This window comes from Trachemys scripta, chromosome 10 (assembly GCF_013100865.1).
Source record: "Trachemys scripta elegans isolate TJP31775 chromosome 10, CAS_Tse_1.0, whole genome shotgun sequence".
In the NCBI taxonomy this organism is placed as follows: domain Eukaryota; kingdom Metazoa; phylum Chordata; order Testudines; family Emydidae; genus Trachemys; species Trachemys scripta.
In genome coordinates this window covers 14,959,800-14,976,136 of record NC_048307.1, presented here as the reverse complement: position 1 = coordinate 14,976,136, position 16,337 = coordinate 14,959,800, and the positions used below count along the sequence as shown (strand labels likewise).

Below are 16,337 nucleotides of genomic sequence, written 5' to 3'. Positions count from 1 at the left end.
AGCAGGGAGACAGTTAAATGGTTAAAGCCGTGGCTGGGAGTCAGGGCTCCTGCGTCTCATTCTCAGTTTTGCCATTGCCACGTGGCCTTGAGCAACCAATAATATTTCAGCAGTGGCTTTGGTCTGAGGCTTCCAAAGCATCTACAAGACTGAGCCATTAAGAGACTTGCCTAAGGTGATACAGCAAGTCAGTGGCAGAGTGGGGAATAGAATTCCAAACTCCCAAGGCTGCACTTTCACCTCCCTCGGGGCAGCACAGCATACAATGGCACACACCTCAGACATGGCAGTTATCCAGAATAGCTTTGACAATCCTAGCCTGAAAAGGGACCTAAGAGAGTTAGGTGCCTAAAATCCTATTGGCAGTTGGGTTCCTAACCCCTTAGGTTCTTTTCAAAATACTAGCTAACTCTTTCAAAAGTTCCTAATACACTAGGTTAACTTCAATATTAAAGAGCTGCTCTAGGAATGAGGGAGAAGGATCAGATTCTCATTTGCACTATGGCCCCTTTACACCATTCTGGCAGTGCAAACAGGCCTTACGTTGGGAGGAAATGTAACACACACCCACTTTAAGGCCCCTTACAGTGCCAAGATGGTGTAAATGAGAGGCAGTTCCATAGTTTCTGTAAAGAGAACTTCTCTCAGAAGTTAGAGAGCAAATAGCTGACAAGCATGAGCCAGACAGTTCCCCATCTCGTCCCCTGAGAATGAGAGTTTCTCTGGTGCATGGGAAAATTCATTATTTATATATCAACTGTAACTAGTGCTTCTGCCTCCAAGTCACTTCCCCAAGCTTTTCAAGGGCTTTAGACATTTTATTATATTAAATCTAACAGAATAGGCTGTGTTTACTTTGGAAGTTGTTTGTTAAATTAGTGGTTGGATTATTTAAAAAAAATCAAAACATACCATGTATTTAATCTCCTAATAGATTAGCTTGGTTCTATCTCATTCTTTACCAAATAAAAAACCATCTAAAAGGTTGTCTACAGGGGAAATTTTTCCAGTTACATTAGTATAGCTATAGAAGTTTAAATATACCAATATAACTATGTCTGAAGGTTCTGATTCCAGAAAAAGACCAACTTCTTGCGTCTTAATTTAAACCACTTCCAAAGCAACATAAACTAAACTGGAAAAGGGACACTCATATTGGACTAAGAGTGCTTACACAGGGAGCTATACTACAGAGCTTTAAATTCACCCCCTATATTATACCGGTATCATGTCCCTGTGTAGACAAGCCTTAAGCTATACATGCTATTGATACTAATAAGGGACCTCATGTTTATTATTTAACTTCAATAAAGTTATCAATAAACCCTGGAAACTACTAATTCGCAGTAACAACCTGGGATAATTACACTCTGTTAGTGCTTAGAATCAGTGATTTTTTTTCCCCAAGTACAGCAGATATTTGTTATTAATCAGCCATGTAGTATGATGTAGGTAAAGGGGGTATATTGTCATCAGAACAATAGACTATCTGGGATGTTGCACAAAGACTTGAAGTTGTAAACACAATGAGCAAACACATGCACATACATGAGCATCCTAGGTAAGAAGCCAAGATTGAACCATAATTTTTGTTTTGTTTTGTTATAAAGTATAAAGCAGGGACTGAATATTATCTTGTTCCCATAGGTGGAATTTGCTATATTCTGTCCTGGATCAGTAACCGAAAGCACTGCTAGATTGAGGGATTGGTGACCTTTAGAAGGTCAACTATTTTAATAATCACCCGGTGTAGAAATACACAGTAGACTTTGTCACCCGGGGCTAGAGACTAATGCTTTAACTATTCTGACTACCGAACTTGCCTATTTCATAGTGTGCTGGGGCTATAAACTCTTTGGTGAAAAGGCATTTTGGTTTTGGGACTGGTACATATTTCTGACCTTTGAATCAGCACCAGTGATCATCAGCTAGAAATGATCAAGATGCCTGTGTGAAATAAGCAGTTTTCACTCTTCCCAGGGCGCTCAAACACCATAGCGGGGGAAATGGCTGTACATCTCTCATTCTAGGCCCTTCTGTATTCTTCACTGCGAATTCCATACCGTGCCTTGCTCCTTGCCACCAGTTTCTTTTCATATCCCCATTATCGCTACATACCACTCTACTGGCTACATTCAGATGTAATACACGACAACCACCACTGAGCAGCTGTAAAGGCGCCCCAGCATAGGGTTGTGAAACTTCCTCTTACACTCATTTGCTGCTGCTTGACTTGAGTTTGGCCCATTGTCTATAGCATTATCCCAAACTGACAGCAGCGTGCTGTCGAGCTGGAACCCATTTCTGTTCTGGGAGAGTGGCTTAGCAGCCTTCTCGTAGACACCCCACACCCCTATGCCTCTTGGTGGTTCAGTCACTAAGAGCCATAGAGCACTCCTGCAATTTTGGGGCACTGGAACTTACCCAGCAAAGGGGGCAAGAGATCCCAAATCCCTGACATTTCATAAGTTTGCACAGAAGAGCAACATACTGTAAACATACAGAGAAGAGAACCAGAAATGTAGCTCAAGGCCTCTTACTTTTCTGTCTTTAGTAACCGCCCACACCACGTTTACACCCACAGAGACGTGCAGGATCCCATTTTCAGAGCTTGGGGGTTCCACAATTGTCCAAGAAATTCCTGACAAATAAACAAAACAAGGAATCACTGTTCATTAGACTCTCGTTAAGTTCTCTACAAATCAAAGCAACTTTCCTGCATGGCATGACAGGGTTTTACCTTGAGGGTTATTTCTATCAATCCCTTCTCTCACAATAGTTTGCCCCTCCCAAAGTGTTGCCCACAGGAGGTCATATGGTCCACAGCTGATCTGTACTGCTTCTCCAGGGGTGGCTATTAAGGACCACGAGGAGCCTTCTGGATTGTGGTGGCAAACGTCTTCTCTATACCATACCTAGGACAGACAAAAGCCTTAGAAAAATGCCACCCTAATAAAAACAATCAGAACCTTTCAGGCAAACATATGGGCAGCCTGACAGAAAGGAGAGAACCATTCTTCTCTAGCCAAGTCTCCTTTTATAGCATTTGAACTCTCACCTTTAAGTGGCATTAGTTGAGTAAATTATACAACTGCAGACCACTTCCCTATATATCAAGGGAGGAGGCTTTTCTATAGACTAGGTTTTATGATGCAAGCCAATTTGGTCAGGCCCATGATCTCTTGCCACACGATCTGTGTGTTTTTCAACATTCGGAGCAATTAAATATGATTCAAGGCACGTTAAATAAACTTAGAACCATTGAACTGTATGCCAAGAATCCTTCTTCCTTAGGAAAATACAGAGCATTCACACACCCAGGTTACTGCTGTAGATAAAATGTCATGATCTGGCATTAACTGTAACGAGCTATCCATTTAGACAGACACCATTTGTATAAGGGCCAATACCTCACCGCTTTCATAACTTTTGATGGTGTCCAGCCCAACATTTACACGCAGCAGAGAGAACATGCCACTTTAAGGGTTTTGTGCTTGCCAGTCCTAGTCTCTCACACATGTGTTTCTCGACCTTATTTTTGAGAGAGCTTGGTGGGAAGGTTCAATATGGAGAGAGCACAGAGCATTCTTAAGTTGATATGCTCTCCTTGTGGCGGACAGTGAGCACTACAGCCCCACATTTATTAACATTTTGCTTTGGCAGGACTTCCACTTGGGGAACCCAAAGCACTTTAATGTTTAATTAAATAAGCCTACAATGCAGAGAGCTATAATTTCCACATGGGGAAACTGAGACACAGGGAGATTTTTAAGTGACTTGCCCAATGCTACACAGCCAGCCAGTGGCAAAATGAGAGTAGACCCTAGGAGTGAGTATTTGTTATAGCCACTAGACTACATTTCAAAAATCTAAAAAGTTACTTCTAGACCTGTTAAGACACAAGTCAGGGATAGACCATGGCTAGGAGGATGACAGCTAAGACATGTGCCTAAGAGGGAAGGATGGAAATCCTTACAGCATGAGGAAGGATAAGAAAGACTTCATTGTGGGGCTAAGAAAGCAATGTGAGATGCATACTTTTTTTTTTAGCATTTAGTATTATACATATAAAGTAAAACCTTGTCAGGGCTGGATTCCAAGACTACCTTACTGCCAGCTCAGCTCAGCTGAACTTTTCCCTTTCCCTATTCAATGCAAAAAAATGTTAAACAAAATTGGATCCTTTCTATGGGTTCATTTTTCCACACCGAAGAAGCACTCACCCATGACACAGCACCTCTAAACTCTCCCTCTCTATTTTGATATAAAGCAGCATCAATCAACAGCCTATCACAGAAAGGGTTTTATTTCCATGTTCCCTGTCAGCCAGGTCAAACAGCAAATATCCGGACCAGCGTATGAAGGCAATGCTTTAGCTTGCAGAACGTCTGTCTGGGTTTAACCACTGAGATTCACAGCCACCTAGTCAATTGTGATCTGGCCTTCAAATATCTCCCCCCATCCCCGCAACCTCATAATCAGAAACAAGCTTCCCACAGATCAGGACCCACCAACTCAAAGTGGCACCCGATCCTTACCATAGCAACATATGCAAAACCTGCAGGTGTATCTCCACTGCTACGATGATAAATACCTACCTGCAACACGCCTTCCAAGATACTTGGGTCCTTCACATGTCTGTCATATGTGGTGTACCTCATCCAATGCACTAAATGGCCCAATAACAACTAGATGGGTAAAACCAAACAATCACTATGCTCTCAAATGAACTCTCACAGAAAAATGATAAAAGAAAAAAAAACACCAAACACCAGCAAAGGGTGAACATTTTTCACAAAATGATCACTCCATATCTGACCTCTCAGTCCTCGTCCTCAATGGAAACCTGCACAACACCTTCAAAAGACGAATCTGGGGGCTCAAATTCATAACTTGCTAGACACTAAAAATCATGGTCTTAATAAATACTCTGGATTTATGCCCCAGTACAACCACCTGTAACCCACTAGCATCCTCTTTTTGTCTGATGACAGAGGTTTTAATGGGCAACTTCACCTTGAATGGTCTCTTAGAATATGTGTTAACTACTTATGCTAAACTCTCTGTTCCACCTTGTATTTAGTTGTGACACCCAGAGTACCTTTCCCAGCCCTGAAGAAGAGCTCTGTGTAGCTCCAAAGCTTGTCTATCTCACCAATAGAAGTTGGCCCAATAAAAGATATTACCTCATCCACCTTGTCTCTCTAATACCCTGGGACCAACATGGCTACAAAACCACTGCAGATAAGGAATACACACAAAAAAAAAGAGTTATACCCTTCCTTGTAAGGACACTGCCCAGACTGATAACCGGCCCATGGGCTCGTCAGTGATTTCCCATCCTCCAATGGAGATATCGTTGAAAGGATCTGGCAACTGTTTAGGATCATCATGGGATGTTATCTAAAGCAAAGAGAGCAAGAAAAATTTAGAGAGCTGAAGTAGAAGGAGACCTGACCCCACGTATACCTGCTGGCTATTTGGTGCACTGGGATAGGAGGGGCTTATCTCATTTTCTAGCAGACAAATCTTTGCATCACAAAGCCACCACCTAGATGCCAAATGGCTAGGCATGGAGGATGGACTCCCTCTCTCACTCATGGCTGCTCCTTCAGACAGGGTGGGGCCACATTTGTGGAGCAGCATGGAAGAAGCCTGCACTCTTGCTGCCGGGGCTATAACTGTTCTTATGTAAAGCCTAGACTTTTGCTCCCACACCGGTCAATCCAGCATCTTGGACAAGCATTACAGTCACTAAAATAAATCCTCTATGTTTTTGCATGTGCTCTCATTAGTGCATGCAAACAGCAATCACATGTGTCTGTAATGCAGACAGCTAGTGGACTGACACCGGGAAAAATCCTATTGAAAATGGAGCAGGGTTTTTCATCACGTAGCATTAGCTGCCTGTGGACAAGTGATCAGAATTCCTCTCCCTGCCTATGCCTCTATACACAAGATTGTAAATCAACACATGACAAAGATCTGAGGGCTGGGCTGAAGCTCTTTATGTTAGAAACGAAAAAAAAATTCAAAGCTATGGTGGAAATTTTGAAAGGCACCTAAAATAAATCCCACTGAATTTCAATGGGATTTGGGCACCTAATTTCCTTATGCTCCTTTGAAAAATTCCAGCCTTGAATTTGTAAGAGGTGAGAGAGGTGCTAGATCGGCAGCTGCAGAGTCCAAGGTCCTGTCTTTGCAGACAGCACAAACCGCAGTGACAGCAATGCAAACTTCCCCACTCTCATGCCATCACTTCTTTCATATACCACTTGAGCTAATAAATAAAACAAACAAACACAGAAAGAGACCTTTGCCCAAGTGTCTCGTGATTTGTATCTCCTGTATCTGATCCACCTCCTACGTCGGACACAGGAATTCCATTTCTTATCCTTTGCGTAGGTAGCTGGGAAGTCAATGGCATACGTCCAACCCTAAAAACAGAGAGTTCCTTTCATAAAGATTGCGAGCAGATGGCTACATTAAATAACTCAGAACAATTCTTCACAAGGATCACGCCTACAAACATAATACAAATTACTTTGCATATGCATAGGGGCTTTTATCTCCTAACTCTATAGACATTAATGAACTACATCTCAACTCCTCTGCGCAATACATACAGGACAAATAAGATATAGAAAAGCATTTTATTTTTATTATAATAAAGATGTTATAGTAAATAACAGCATCCAATAGCTATCATTTCAGGGCTGGATACAAAGCCTGTTGAAGTTAACAGAAAGACTCCCTTTGGTTTCAATAGCCCTAGGAAAAGATGCCTCCAGCACTATACTATAGCGATCTCCATTCCCAGCAAGAAGCAGCTGTGGGAAGATGGGAGATGCCTTTACTTTTACAGAGTGGATTCCCAGAATGGATCTCTTGCCGGTATTGTTCACCTACCCCTTTCTCTGTTGGTTCCCCTCCAATATTTTCATCCACGTACCAGTCAGACTCCCACTCCCAGTGCGGTGATGGCAGCGTGAAACTGTCAAGCTGCTGATGTTTTAGCCCGCTCACGTCACTCCATTGCCAGCGATCACTGGGCATTAATTTCTCACAAAAGCCACCAACCGGATTCCAACGCTGCCAGAAAGGAGAAAAATTACACAGGTCAGGTCTGTAAGGTCATGTAACCTTGTTAGGTCACAGATGGGGCCTTGGAGATGTTCCACACCTCAAAAGATCCACTGGGGAAACAAGAAGGCATCTAAACACTGGCTATCGGCTAATATCTTTGGAGGGAGCATCCTTCAGATACCAGCTACTGGCTTTAAAGAGTGTATCCTTCCTTTAATGCCAATACTAAGGAGGACAAGGTGGGTGAGGTCATTTCTTTTACTGGACCAACTTTTGTTGGTCAGAGAGACAAGCTTTCGAGCTTACATAGAGCTCTTCTTCAGGCTTGTCTTTCTCACCTTCAGAAACTGGTCCAATAAAAGATATTACCTCACCCTCCTTGTCTGTCTAATATCCTGGGACTGACATGGCTACAACTAGACTGCATAATGCTAAGGGGAAAGTTACTTCATTTTAACAAACATGTGGTGGGTGTCATTCTAATTGAGGACATTAAATTGTTCAGTCTATTACCAAAGATCATGGAATAATAAACAATGAGACGCACCATCAAGTGTTCCCATTCATATATTAGAAAGCATTACTGATTGCAGGACTGTCTGCAGCATTTAATTTCTAGTGTACTGGTCCAAGTTCAGCCCAGGGTGGTAGCCAATGAAAGCCACCACATCAGACAGCTATCAAGTGACCAGTGGCCATGGATTTAGGGGCCGTAGTCCAATTCCTAATGGAAAGGTGACTCAGGGTATGTCTATATTTCAATTAAAAACCCGCAGTTGGACTGTGCCAGCTGATTCGGGCTAAGGGACTGTTTAACTGTGGTGCAGATGTTTGGGCTTGGGTTGGAGTCAGAGCTCTGGGACCATCCCATCTTGCAGAGTCGTAGCATCTGGGCTCCAGCCCGAGCCCAAACATCTACACCACAGTTAAACAGCCCCTTAGCCCGAGTCGGCTGGCATGGTCCAGCTGCGGGTTTTTAATTGAAGTATAGACATACCCTAAGGCTCTGTCTACCCTAGAAAGGGTTTGCCAGTATTCCTATACCAGTAAACCCTCCTAGTGGAGATACAGCTAATACCAGCAAAAGAATTGCTGTTATAGCTTACACCAGTTCCCCTATTGAAATAAACCAGTGATTTTCAAATGTTTTTCATCTGCAGACGCCAAAAAAATTTCAAATGGAGGTGCGGACCCCTTTGGAAATTCCACTGTGATCCCCTACCATAGATGTCTTAGACTGAACTGAATTCAACTATAAATAATGTTGCATGGGCTTGGCACAGCATTCGATGCAGCATAAGAAAGGGCACTAAACTGTGGGTTTCTATGGTAACAACAACAATTCCAGGTTTTGATCTGTAGGTGGGGACATTCACATACTTTTGATTGATCCTTAGAGGTGTCCCCCTAGGTTAGAAGCTGACCTGCCACGTTGCTCTCTACATTGATTGACTTTGGTTTCCAATGCTGTCAAACCTGCCCAAGTTCACTTACATAATAACAACAACTTTTTTAAAGGACCACACACAGCCCAGTGCTTAAAAAAAAGAAAAAGAAAAAAAGAAAAAACCCATAACAAAGAACCTTAATCAAATAAAATTGCTACGAAGTTTTACCCAACTAGCTCTTCCTCAGTCACATTGGGCTAGTCCACAGCCACTCCCTTGTCTGGTGTAAGACCTCTTATGTGCAAAGATCGTAAATGATTCAAGATGTTTCAATATTGGTTATACTGTATACAATATTATTAGGCTAAACTTCTTTGCACATTCTTTATCCACTATTCAAGGTCTGATAGCTATGACTTTTTTAGTTTGTTCACATCTCCGATTTCTATTTTTCATGCTTTAGACCAAACAAAGGGAAGAATTTACAATTTACAACCCAGATAACGCATATTTAACGAAGATCATTTAAAATGTTTTCATAAAAAGGAGGAATGTTCTAAAAACACAGTGCATAATTATATCAATGTTAGACAAAATATAAAAAGGTCGGGAAAATATGCCTTCCCCTGCTTAAATAAAAACACAGCACTCTATACTACATTTATCTAGTGATCCCTTAGAAAGCAAGAGAAACAAGAAAAAAAAAATCATTTGATCGTAGCTCTAGAATGACTTTACCAAATACATGAGAGGTGGGTTTTGGGGGGGGGGGGGGGTTTTTTTTTTTTTTTTTGTTTTTTTGTTTTTTTTTTTTAAGAAAAGCAATTTATGAATGCATTCTGTCGAAGCATGTGTTACAGAGAAGCCCCATAGAATGTGACAATGACATTTCTACGGGTTTTTTTTAAAAGACATAGTAGATTTTAATGGGAAATTGTACCTGGGGAATTTTTTTAAACCTTTTCTAAATAACTCTATAGGCTTTGTTGCTGTTAAGTTCCATGTGACTTTTTCATAAGGGAACAGGTATTGCTAACTGATGGAAGCAAAACATCAGACTTAATGACCCCACCTGAGATGACTGGTGCTCAAGAGGACGCTATTTGCAAGGGGAAGAAAGAGGAAGGATTTACGGGGACATTTAGGATCTGCTCTTCAGAAATACACGGCATGGATTAAAATAAATGAATAAATAAATAAATACAATCCCTGAATCCTCGGGATGGTTCACAGTACCCAGAGAAGGGAGAACTCCACCCGAAGCTAGGAATTCCTTCCCTAGCTGCCACATTCACTTTGAACCCCAAATATGAGGTTTCTCTTGTCTGTTCTTATATTTACACATTACACAACAAACAACCTTACTACTGGACAACAGATCAGTCTGGACAAGTAACCACATTTCTCACTGCCAGCCCTCTCTGAAGACCACATGGCAAGTTTGACAGATGTGCTCATGACTTTACATACCTGATTCTCATAAGTTTCTTCCTGGAATCGGATTGGAACATCACTTGAGAATACGTAGGCATATACCTGGTGATCACAAGCTATTCCCCAGCAGCACTGTTTGACAGCAGAGACTCGTTTGAATTCCAGCTGTCTGTCTTTACAGAGCTCCCAGTACTGGCCAGCTGTAGAAAGAGTGTAAACCCTCCCAAAGATATCAACTGCCCACAAGAGGGAGTTTGGCATAGCCATAGCTGAAAGGCAAAGAAAGAGGTATCAATGTAGAGGCTGATTTTTAAGAGATGGGTTCAAACCCTACTCCCAGCCCAAACAGACCCAGAAACTGAACTGAATACTGTGAGCCCCTCTCCAATGATACTAAACTTGAGAACAAAGGATGATATTTTCAAAGGAGCTTAGGGGATTCATCCATCCAAATCCCATCACCTTTTAATGAGAGTTGGGTACCTAACTACCTTAGGCTCCTTTGGAAATCCCAGCCCAGGGGATACCAACTGGAATCTACATTGCAAACCCTTCCAATACAATTAGCAGCAACAATCTCAGGCTAAGAAGAGAAGCCAAAGGTTGGATGGATACATGGGGCCTGAACTGCTCTCACCCCAGAAGAGGGACCTCCAGGACTGGGCTAAGGCACATTGACTAAGCAGCATGGTGGAGTTTGTGTTGCTCGTGCTCTCTGGCTAAAGAGAAGATTTCACTCTCCTGAGCTTTATGCACTCAGTGTCCAGGAGCCCACAAAGTCACAGGAACTCCTCATCAATCTCCTCCTGGCACTGGCCGAGATGGACTCCATCAATTCAGGAAGAGGACGCTATACGGGGAGATTCTCTGCAACTGTGTTGCTTACTTTCAGTCCCTACTTGTCTCTAGGCAGAGTTCCTCTGGAGCCTCCATGGAGCAGTAGGGGCTGTCCAGGGTCTCTGCTGGGTGATCCAGAGTTCCCCCATAGAATCATAGAAGTGTAGGACTGGAAGGGACCTCAAGAGGTCATCTAGTCCAGTCCCCTACATTTTGAACCTCTGACTACCCCTCCCCAAAATCCTGGTTGATCATTTGCTGTCCCACAGACTCTTGTTTCCTGGGCTCTGTGGCCCCTCTCTCAATTGAGGAGGCAGGCCTTTTGTCCTTGTAATGGATACTGGTCCTTTAAGGCCAAATAATGTAGTTACCCTGTTCCACGTGTCCAGGGAAGAAAAATGAAGCCATCACTGGAAGAGAGGAAAATGATCCCAAGAGCAGTTAGTGTTGGGGAAAGGGAAGGTCTAGGGCTATCCCAGAACACTGTTTCTTTAAGGACCTGTGACCAGGAGCTTTGTAGAGTGAGTGGCTCCTGTTGCTCCTAGCCAACACAGACAGGTGTTTGGGGTTATTACACTCACCTGGGAGAAGCAAGAGACTGATTAGTTGACTGGGTGGGAAACTCAAAAGAGGATCCAAACCCAGGTGTGGGCTGTGAATACCTAAACCTGAGCAGAGAGCCTACAGGCCAGGACTGAAAACAGTCCCAAGAAGGAGGACTGAGAGACCCTCAACCTGAGGGGTGAGCAGAAAGGGGCCCTTTTGAGAAGCTGAATGACATTTAATAAGTTAGACTCCAGGTCAGGAGAATATTGTTTCAAAGGCTATGGTTGTGACTGGATTATTCTGTGAATTTGGAGGGAAACTGAGGCAGGGTGCCCAGTAGACCTCCCCAGGCCATGGGCAGGGTGTCCTGGGGTGGCACCTGTTTGCAGTCCTACATGGAATTCAAACAGGCCAGCACTAAGTTTGTTTCAAGAAGAATAAAGACTTCTTTCTGTGGGGATGTTGCATCCCTCACCCCTGGAGAAACGGTGGAGAGAGCTCAGAGCCACTTGTTCCATGGGAAAAGTGGGATTCACCTATAGGGACTTCCAACCCAATTTTTTTTCCTATTGTGCAAAGCCCAAAACAAGGAGAGGAAAAGGGGAAGCACTGCTTGGAAGCAGCACACACCATTGTTTCTTTGTCTGTGAAAGGGCAGCTTTGCTCTCACAGGAGCCTAAGGAAACTATCCTGCTCGCCTTCTGACCCGTAACTAATAGTGATGGAGACATGCTGACTAGTACCACTCCATTGTTTCTAACCGGGGCATAAAGTTGCACAGAATAGAGACAAACATGTGTCACCCAAGGGAGAAGAGATGAAGGGCAAAGTTCTCCTGTTAGTTACAGCAGCACAACTCCAACTGAGTCCAAGAGGTTGCCCTGCTGCTAGAGAGGCCCTCTCTATGTTTTAGATTATGCCTAACTTTTGCAAGAATAGCTGCACTGGTACAGACCCCAAGTACAGATGTACATCAACCCAGGTGTGGCATCTTCATACATACGCTGACCTGTCTTGTTGGGGATCTTAATCTGAGCCCAGACCTCCCTCTCTGGTTGTAGCCCATCATCACTACTATTTGTTGTGAGCTGGAGACGTTCAGAGAAGCTGCAGTGATGAGGGCCATAGAAGTACTTAGATAACATAAAACAGAAAGAAGGATAATCTTGTGTTTAAGGTGCAGCACTAGGGAATAGAAGATGTGTAACAAACCTCCCATCTTATTTTGGGCAAGTTGTTTCACCTCTGCACCTCAGTTTCCCCAGAGGTAAAATTGGGATAATATTTATCTCACTGAGGCTTGTGTGTCTAATGTTTAAGTGCTTAGAATTCTTTGAATGGAAGGTACTGTGCAAGTATGAAGCATTATAACAACCATATGGGGATGAAGGCCAGATCTATGGTGTACTGCATGCACCCTTGGAAGAACAAAGCCAAGATAAGGAGCCTTTTCAAATTAGTGTTAGAAAAATACTGCAGTGCAAGTTACATTTTCTAACTAAGAAAATACCCTGCAACAAACTTGAATAACTAACTGTAAAGTAAAGCAGAATGGCAAAAATAACCAGGCTAATATTCTGGGATGTAATACCAGGAAGGTCATAAGAACGGCCCTACTGGGTCAGACCAAAGGTCCATCTAGCCCAGTATCCTGTCTTCCGACAGTGGCCAATGCCAGGTGCTCCAGAGGGAATGAACAGAACAGGTAATCATCAAGTGATCCATCCCCTGTCACTCAAGGACACCATTCCTGCCCATTCTGGCTAATAGCCATTGATGGATCTATCCTCCATGAATTTATCTAGTTCTTTTTTGAACCCTGTAATGGTTTTGGCCTTCACAACATCCTCTGGCAAGGAGTTCCACAGGTTGACTGTGCGTTGTGTGAAGAAATACTTCCTTTTATTTGTTTAAAACCTGCTGCCTATTAATTTCATTTGGTGACCCCTAGATCTTGTCTTATGAGAAGTAGTAAACAACTACTTCTTATCTACTTTCTCTACACCAGTCATGATTTTATAGACCTCAATCATATCTCCCCTTAGCCATCTCTTTCCAAGCTGAAAAGTCCCAGTCTTATTAATCTCTCCTCATACAGAAGCCGTTCCATACCCTAATAATTTTTGTTGCCCTTTTCTGAACCTTTTCCAATTCCAATATATCTTTTTTGAGATACGGCGATCACATCTGCACACAGTATTCAAGATGTGGGCATACCGTGGACTTATATAGAGGGAACATGATATTTTCTGTCCTATTATCTATCCCTTTCTTAATTATTCCCAGCATTCTGTTCAGTTTTTTGACTGCTGCTGCACATTGAGTGGATGTTTTCAGATAACTACCCACAATGACTCCAAGATCTCTTTCTTGAGTGATAACAGCTAATTTAGATCCCATAATTTTATATGTATAGTTGGGATTATGCTTTCCAATGTACATTACTTTGCATTTATAAACATAAAATTTCATCTGCCTTTTTGTTGCCCAGTCACAAAATTTTGAGAGAGCCTTTTGTAGCTCTTTGCAGTTTGCCTGGGTCTTAACTATCTTTAATAAGTTTGTATCATCTGCAAATTTTGCCACCTCACTATTTACCCCTTTTTTCAGATCATTTATGAATATGTTGAATAGGACTGGGCCCAGAACAGACACCTTGGGAAACACCACTATTTACCTCTCTCCATTCTGAAAACTGACCATTTATACCTACTCTTTGTTTCCTATCTTTTAACCAGTTACCAATCCATGAGAGCACCTTCCCTCTTATCCTGTGGCAGCTTACTTTGTGTAAGAGCTTTTGGTGAGGGACCTTGTCAAAGGCTTTCTGAAAATCTAAGAACACTATATCCACTGGATCCCCTTGGTCCACATGCTTGTTGACCCCCTCAAAGAATTCTAGTAGATTGGTGAGGCATGATTTCCCTTTACTAAAACCATGTTGACTCTTCCTCAACAAATTACGTTTATCTAGATGTCTGAGAATATTATTCTTTATTATAGTTTCAACCAGTTTGCCCAGTACTGAAGTCAGGCTTGTAGGCCTGTAATTGCCAGGATCACCTCTGGAGCCCTTTTAAAAAATTGCCGTCACATTAGCTATCCTACAGTCATTTGGTACAAAAGCTGATTTAAATGATAGGTTACAGACTACAGTTAGTAGTTCTGCAATTTCACATTTGAGTTCCTTCAGAACTCTTGGGTGAATACCATCTGGTCCTGGTGACTTATTGCTGTTAAATTTATCAATTTGTTCCAAAACCTCCTCTAATGATACTTCAATTTGGGACAGTTCCTCAGATCTGTCACCTAAAAAGAATGGCTCAGGTTTGGGAATCTCCCTCACATCCTCAGCCATGAAGACCGATGCAAAGAATTCATTTAGTTTCTCCGCAATGCCCTTATCATCCTTGAGTGCTCCTTTATCACCTCAATCGTCCAGTGGCCCCACTGGTTGTTTAGCAGGCTTCCTGCTTCTGATGTACTTAAAAAATTTTTTGCTATTACTTTTATAAGACATATACTTGTGTGTGTGTATCTAAATACTTTTATATACATATAAAAGACACAGGGAGTAACTATTCTACTCTACTTGACTCTGGTGAGGCCTCAGCTGGAGTACGGTGTCCAGTTTTGGGCACCACATTTTAAGAAAGGTGTGGAGAAATGGAGGGGAGTCCAAAGGAGAGCAACAGAAGTTCTAGAAAACATGATTCTATGAGGAAGGTTTAATAATAATAATAATAATTAATAATAAAACCCTGAATATGTTTAGTCTTGAGAAAAGACTGGCGGGATTCGGGGGGGGTGAGGGGGAACCTGATATGTCTTCAAATATGTTAAAGGCTGTTATTAAAAAAGATTGTGATGTTTCCATGTCCACTGTAGGTAGGACAAGAAACAACTGGCTTGATCTGCAGCAAAGGAGATTGAGGATAGATATTATGAAAAAAGTTCTAATCATAAAGGTAGCTAAGTACTGGAACAAGCTTCCAAGAGAGGTTGTGGAATCCTCATCACTGTAGGTTTATAAGAACAGGTTAGACAAACACCTGTCAGGGGTGGTCTAATTATATTTGGTCCCGTTGCAGGGGGATGAACTAAACGACCTCTGAAGGTCCTTTCCAACCTTACATTTCCTTGACTGATCTCAGGCTCCCAACTTGCCGGATCCTGAGGGAAAATGACTCCTCATGGATAACTCAATTAAGATATCTACCTGGAGCACAGCAGTTTTTTTGTTTTTTGTTTGTTTGTTTTTAGTGGAATGCTTGGGAATCTTAAGACAGGGAGGACAAACAAATATCAATCCAGATATGGAGGGCTCTCTGTGCAATGCTGGTTAAAAGAGATAGCACAAAGACTGAAAAGGTTCCGAAACAGGAAGCGAAAGAGCTTAGCAATATGAAGGGATCTGTACACCGTGAAAGATCACAAAGATGATTAAGGCTACTTAAACCAGGAAGAAGAGTTAGATGTGACTAGATTGAGGTATTCAAGATAGTAAGGACAGAGGGAAAATGAGCAGTTCCTGTTTACTCTGTGTTATTTGAGAATAAAGGGTGTGGCAATGAACAAGTGTAAAGCCAACTGAACAAAAGACCTCAGGTAAAATTTTCACAAGTGATTTAGGAGTTTAAATTACTTTTGAGAATTGGATTTAGGAGTCTGTGGAATTCATTGCAGCAGCAGGTCACCAAAGAGAGAAATACTGCCTGAGTTTTCAAAGGTGCTGAGTGCTGCAGTGGTCATTCATTACAGTAGGTACAAAGGTTACCCATTATGCAGGGGTGGGGGAGAAATCAGACCAGGACTGTGTAAATCATCCATTCCTTCCCCACTCAAATTAGGACAACTAGATAGTTGAAGTAGCTATAAATATTTATGGTTAAAATTAACATAATGATACATGTCATTCAAAAGCCCTGCTACAAGGCATACAGGGGTCGAGAAAAGTCCCCATCTGTGTGTACAATACTGAAAAATTACTTGGGTTCTTCAGAGGGGGTTTTCAGCCTCTCTCTTCAGGCATTGGCCACTAGTGGA

The 16,337-nt window shown here is 42.2% G+C and overlaps 1 protein-coding gene across 2 annotated transcripts in view; it reads right to left on the bottom strand.

Moving 5' to 3' along the window:
• TECPR1 (tectonin beta-propeller repeat containing 1) overlaps window positions 1-16,337 on the bottom strand; it is a 38,976-nt gene that overhangs the window by 21,388 nt on the left and 1,251 nt on the right. The window contains exons 2-7 of one of the 2 annotated variants that reach the window (XM_034783723.1): window positions 9,945-10,177; window positions 6,910-7,092; window positions 6,315-6,437; window positions 5,278-5,403; window positions 2,741-2,915; window positions 2,541-2,641 (exon numbers count right to left, since the gene is read on the bottom strand). In XM_034783723.1, the coding sequence (XP_034639614.1) occupies window positions 2,541-2,641; window positions 2,741-2,915; window positions 5,278-5,403; window positions 6,315-6,437; window positions 6,910-7,092; window positions 9,945-10,175 (939 nt within the window). In that variant the 5' untranslated portion in view covers window positions 10,176-10,177. Of the gene's footprint in view, window positions 1-2,540; window positions 2,642-2,740; window positions 2,916-5,277; window positions 5,404-6,314; window positions 6,438-6,909; window positions 7,093-9,944; window positions 10,178-16,337 lie in introns of those variants that run through there. The other variant, XM_034783724.1, reaches the window with a different exon arrangement.